This window comes from Centruroides sculpturatus, unplaced genomic scaffold (genome assembly GCF_000671375.1).
Source record: "Centruroides sculpturatus isolate CEXI.00-Female unplaced genomic scaffold, Cexi_2.0 scaffold426, whole genome shotgun sequence".
In the NCBI taxonomy this organism is placed as follows: domain Eukaryota; kingdom Metazoa; phylum Arthropoda; class Arachnida; order Scorpiones; family Buthidae; genus Centruroides; species Centruroides sculpturatus.
In genome coordinates this window covers 210,851-216,939 of record NW_019384749.1, presented here as the reverse complement: position 1 = coordinate 216,939, position 6,089 = coordinate 210,851, and the positions used below count along the sequence as shown (strand labels likewise).

Sequence of the window (6,089 nt, the reverse complement as noted above, 5' to 3'; positions counted from 1 at the left end):
GACTATATTAGGAGAATACTATATTAAATAGTATTAAATATTTCAAGTAACGTAATTATTCGGATTGATTAAATAGAGTTATTATGGAATAATTACAGAATAGTTTGATAATTATTTCCTAAACTTCCCAATAGACAGATACATTCGATGAAAATGCTACACAGACTGGAAGGCTTCAATTTGTATATGGAACACTAATTTTTAATGTTGTAAAAATGTTTCAGAGAAATATAACACGAAATAAGTTGAGTTGTATTAAACTTAATTAAAAACAAAACATAATATTCCATTAAATAATGTATATTATGTAAAATAATGTATTTGTACTTATTTGTGATACTCAAAATTTGACTAAATGAAAGAATTAGTAATTATTTTTTTTATAAAAAGTTATTTTTAGTTATATAAAAATTATATAAAGTCAGTTCATACTGACATTAAGACATCGACTGTTTGCTGGTTTTTCTTACAAATGGAAACGAATAAAGAACAGCAAAAACACTGATTAATTAGCTAAAATCAATGATGTTTTATATTTTATTTATGTTCAATTTATTCAAAGTTTTGAAAGAAAATAAAAAAACAGTAAAGATAAAATAAAAGTAACCAACTTTTTTATGTTGTAAAGCTTTATATAAATTACGTAATTACTTACTGCAATATTAAAATTTAAATTATTAAATTCAAAGTTAATATCTAGACTTATTGAATGAAACTTTAAAAAGTAAATAATCTTCTATTAAAACTTACAAGGGTTTTGAAAAATGTAATTTATTCTTCAAAATTTTCTATAAAATAATTTATTTATTTATTATTTCTCGACGTTTCAAGATCCTCTGAATCCAAAAATGTAAAAATTTGCTGGGTTATTTTTTGACCGATTGACATACTTCTCCTGTGCTTTATATAACAGCCAAAAAAGTAAAAAAAAGTAAACTGATATAACAAACTAACGTCGATTACGAATATATAAGAATAATCAGAAGATATAGCATTTCAAATAAAGCATTGCAGAAAAATTAAGAAAAATTAACATTTGTATATTTATGTATGTTCTGTAATATAAAGAAAATTAATTAAATGAAAATGAAACTTTCTGCTACATAATTTGATTCTTGATTCATTTACATATGCAAAAAAATATGAAAAATATAATTTATTCTTCACATGGAAACGATTCACATGAAAAGATTATTTCATGACTAATATATATTTCTATATAGAGCCGAAAAACTCATATTCATTTAATTATTTTTCAAATAATACTTTTTGTCAACTATGAAAGTTGATGACACTTATAGAGAGAGATATCATGTTAAATGATAAATATATCGATGAATAAGTTTATAACTTTCAGGAATACAATTAAATGATCAAATATTAATGAATAAAGATAATTAAAAGTCAAGAGTTTAGTATAAATAAGAAAAATAAATAAATAAATAAATAAATATTTTTCCAATGGTTCTGTTAATGATTTCAAATTAAGAATTAACCGCTTAATATGTAATTATAGGGTTTTATTACGATTAATTTAAGTTTTTTAATTTTTATTTTATTTTTTATAAAATTTCTGCATTTGTTCGTTATTTTACATGTAATCGAATTAATGTTTTAATAATTGAATAAATAAATAATTTAAAATAAACTGGATTTTTTAAATATTGGTTCATCAGTACCACTATACAAGTGACTAACATAAAGAAGTGAAATCAAACAATACAAGAAAAAACATGTACACTTCAAGTTTGAGCAAACATATTTACGAAAAAATTATTAAATAAGCTCTCATTTAGTTTATTATTCGCGATTCATTAGACGATCTCTCTATAACTAAACCTGAATAACATACTAAATTCGTTTAATCTTCTATATTATTTCTTTCTCTCCCACGACGTCTTCATTTGCTCAATACCAGTCGTAATCAATAACACACATTTTATATGATTCTTAAATTTCTTATCCCTGCTTTTTCTACTGATCCATACCGAATTCCAATTCGATTATTGGAATTCGGATAACACACCAAACACAAGTGTTTATTTAATTATCCGCGATGCTATGCCCGATCCAATGTTTATCTATCTATCGATTAAAGTCTTGCCGTTTTTGCGAGTATTTCATTTAAACTTCTGTTGAATAACAAATAAACAACTTAGTAATAAAGGCAATTTTCCTCCCTCACTACGGCCCCTTTTATAGTACTGTACATTTTCATGTGCTGTATTGTTCTTTCTATTACGCTGCTTACTAGTACACTCTAATTTTGCAATTTAATTCAATTTATTACAATTAAAAACTTTATAACACGATTTCATGTTTTGATTTAGAAGAAAGTTAAAGACCGCCACGGAAAGGCGATCCAAGAACAAGACAAGCGGCGTATTGTGTTTTGTTCGTTTTTCGCACCCATTTTCCGTTATGTCCTTTTTTTTGCCTCTAAATTTCATTAATCGCGCTCAGTCACGTGAGGGTGCATAGACATTGTCATTTTTTGACCCCACTATATATAGAAAATGAAGTCATGGACCCCAATTTTTGTTATATTTTTGGATTCCTCATTTGAATTAATGGAGAAAAGCAAAGTTATATCAAAATCAGCCCATTAAATTTTGAGAATGAATACAATTCTGTAAAACATATAGAACCACATAAGACTTTGTTAACGCCTCGCCTCAACCAGTATTAATGTATTTGATTTCGTAAACAGAGCGGTTTCATTTTTCCTTACACGTAAACTAAACATTACAAATAGAATCATTAATAATGTAACATGTTTGAACGTGGATAATTTCTTAAGTACTTACTGAATCTTTATTATTAACTATTGTATAGACGTGTTTTAATTAAGGTCGCATGTCACGTGATAAAACGTGTGATAAGCCCCTTCGCCATGTTTTGGTCTAGCTTTCTGTTGTTTAGCTTGCACATGGTTTATTATTTGGCAGGTTGGCAGCGTTTTTTTCTATTTAAATGGCGCACACACTTAAGTTTAGGTGTTCGAAAGTCACGTGATTTGATTATAAGAGTATTATTTGTAATAAAAAATCGTACATTTACGAATCCACAGATACTGAAGGGTTCTTTCATAAATTATAATGGGAAAGATTCGCTTACGATATTCACTGGTACTTTAAGAGAATGGCGCTATATAGAAAGAGGCTATATCGAGGTTCGACTGTATCTTTATCGTACGTACAAAGATATTAAAATAAAAGTTTATATTCGTGGAGCTATGAAAATGCATAATAAATTAAAACGTAAAATTTGTTTGTCTCTCGAAATATTGTTATATTTTTGAAAATATTGGGGAGAAATTTGTTTGGCTTGTGTTTTAGAATTATTTTAAATCAATGGTATAAGTTCCAGTTAGGGGTAGGAAAAGGAATTCCTAAAATTAATAAAGTTTTATAAATTCTACGGACAGCCGATAATAATTGTTGACGCTCGCCAACAATAACATTGTTTTTCGATTGTTGTATTGAAGCGAGTTAGTTCATGCGATTTTCTTTAAATATGAGTGAAAAGAAGAGGAGTTTTTGGAGATGGATTGGGAGGATCTTTAGACGAAGACCTCCAAGTGAAGAGAAGAGTGAGAAGAGAGAGGAACAGGGGAATGATCGTTTTCAGCATGCAGAATTGAGTGAGCTTCCGCCAGAGTCTTCAAAACATTATCTCGAACGTGTAGAGCGGAAGAATCCCAAGATTTATTGGGATAAAGCCAAGACAGCAAGATTGAGAAAGGCTTTTCTGGAGTACGAAAAGCAGTTGAAGATGAAAACCAATTTCGGAGGTCCGTCTGAGAATCGGAAGTCCAAGATACGCTGGAAATACTGTTTCTGTTGCTTTGGCAGAATGAAAGAATCCAACGTTGATGTCTCTTCGGGCATCTTTCATCGTTTTAATATCTCATCGATATCAGCTTTCTGGGTAAGTTTACATTTTAACAGATTGCACGTTTTCTTAATTCGATTCTTACTTTGGCGAAATATTAAAACTTGGATTTAATTTTGCAGACTTCGCATAGGAGTTCGAAAAGGAAATTGAGAGACTGAAGTGAGATCGTCTGGAGCAATACCTCCTTAGGGCGAACGTCGGTCTTTAGATTTCCTAAAAGAAAGATCACTTTATTGATTTGTGACGACTCTCGACTGGACATAAATACACGAACGTGACTTTAAATTGCGGACTTGACTTAAACTCCTGGATATGACTTTAAATTGCGGGCTTGACTTGAACTCCTGGATGTGACTTTAAATTGCGGACTTGACTTGAACTCCTGAATGTGACTTTAAATTCCGAATGTGTCAATAGGATGATTTATAAATTGATATCCAAATATAATACAGAAATCATTTCCTATGTCTGTTGTTTAATGTTGTTTAAAGATGAACGATAGGTGATTCCGTGCTGTGATTTAACATCAGCCAATGAACTGATTTTACTGATGCTTAGAATAGTTTGTAAATTCATGAGTATCCGAACCTCGTATAAATTGTATTTATAGATAAATATATAATAAAAAATTTCCATGTAATCTGCATTCTGTGTAATTTAAATTTAAATTTAAAGTATCTGGAACGAAGTTATTAGTCACCAGTACGGAATATGCAATTTTGAACAATTTTGTTTAGTATTTTTCAGCAATCAGATGAATAGATAGATTAAATTCATGTTAATTTTGTTGTGAACAAATTTTAAGAAGCGCTTATTTGGCGATATTAAAAAAGGCATATGGTATATTCACATCATATAAAGTACAGAAAAAACTAGGAGGTCTTCCTTTTCGTCCTATCCAATCACTAGTTTTCAGTTCCTGGAGATTGGACAAGACAGAAAAGGAAGATATTTTAGTTTCTTCTGTATTTTATATATTGTGAANTTGGCGATATAAAACTTTCAATTAAAAAAAGGCCAGAAGGTATATTCACATTATATAAAATACAGAAGAAACTAAGACGTCTTCCTTACCGTCCTCCCCTGGAGATATATATATATATAATGATATATGATATTCCTTTGTTCTTCAGTTAACTAACATTACACCCAATTACACAATAATTCTGCATAGTGATATTCGTAACGAATAAACAACACAAAACAGTGGCGTAGCGTAGTGGGGGCGGCAGGGGCGGCACGTTTTAGGGGGCGGCAAAATTTCACAATTAATAATAATAATATCTTGTAAAAATTTGAACCATTTTATCCCATAGTCTCGTCGCACCTACGATTCGGACCGATTGAAATGAGCATGGAATAGTCCGGGAATAGACTCACCGTCTGGGTGAACTGTTAATTTCACCCGTGCGCACAGCCTGCCGACCCTTTTTTTGCTTGTACGATTCATTTGTTTTCATATACACCTGCAATATTCAATGGAGCTATTTTGAACAGGTGGCTACACTGGCAACGAAATTTTCATTACTTGTTCTTCTGTTACGAAACTGAATTTTAGTCTTTTAAATTGAGTTACCTAAATAACGGGACGGCGAAATTTTCCTCCGCCCGGGCGGCTGACACCCACCTAACTCCGCTGATACAAAAAGCTCCAGCAAAAGCACGTGTAAGCACAAATAAAACATAAACAAACCACAAAAATGGAACTGGACAATTGTGCATGCTCATGAAGTCGCTGGTGATGTCCACTTAAAACCTCTCTATATTATTGTTTGAAAATATTTTGACTGTTCCGAAAATTGAGTACAGTGGTGCCTCGTACTTCGAATATAATTTATTTCAAGAGTCCGTTCGGACCTAAACTACGAATCGCTCGAAGTCCGAATCAATTTGTTCCCGTTAGAAATAATGCAAATTACCCGTTACCGTCTAGTGACGAGTCAGACTCGACCAACCTATGAAGGACTCAACGCCCACTGACGAGATAATTCGTCCAAACATTGCCACAGTCGAAAAAATAAATAATTCACTTTTTATGCACGGAATTTAGGCAGGAAAAGTTTATTTACCTTCTTTAGGTCGTTATCTATGCCCTCAGCAAATTTCGTAGTTGTATACCAATTAGAAGTTTTCTTTTGGACCGTTTTTTGGCCCCCTCTTATAGACATAGTACAGTACTAATGACCAAGAAA

The 6,089-nt window shown here is 31.0% G+C and overlaps 1 protein-coding gene across 1 annotated transcript; it reads left to right on the top strand.

Annotated features, from left to right (window-relative positions):
* Window positions 1–2,872: 2,872 nt before the first annotated feature.
* LOC111628533 lies at window positions 2,873–4,526 on the top strand. The gene is made up of 2 exons (XM_023372345.1): window positions 2,873–3,930; window positions 4,017–4,526. The coding sequence occupies exons 1-2, from the start codon at window positions 3,499–3,501 to the stop codon at window positions 4,053–4,055; spliced, it is 471 nt and encodes a 156-aa protein (XP_023228113.1). The 5' UTR covers window positions 2,873–3,498; the 3' UTR covers window positions 4,056–4,526.
* Window positions 4,527–6,089: the final 1,563 nt, after the last annotated feature.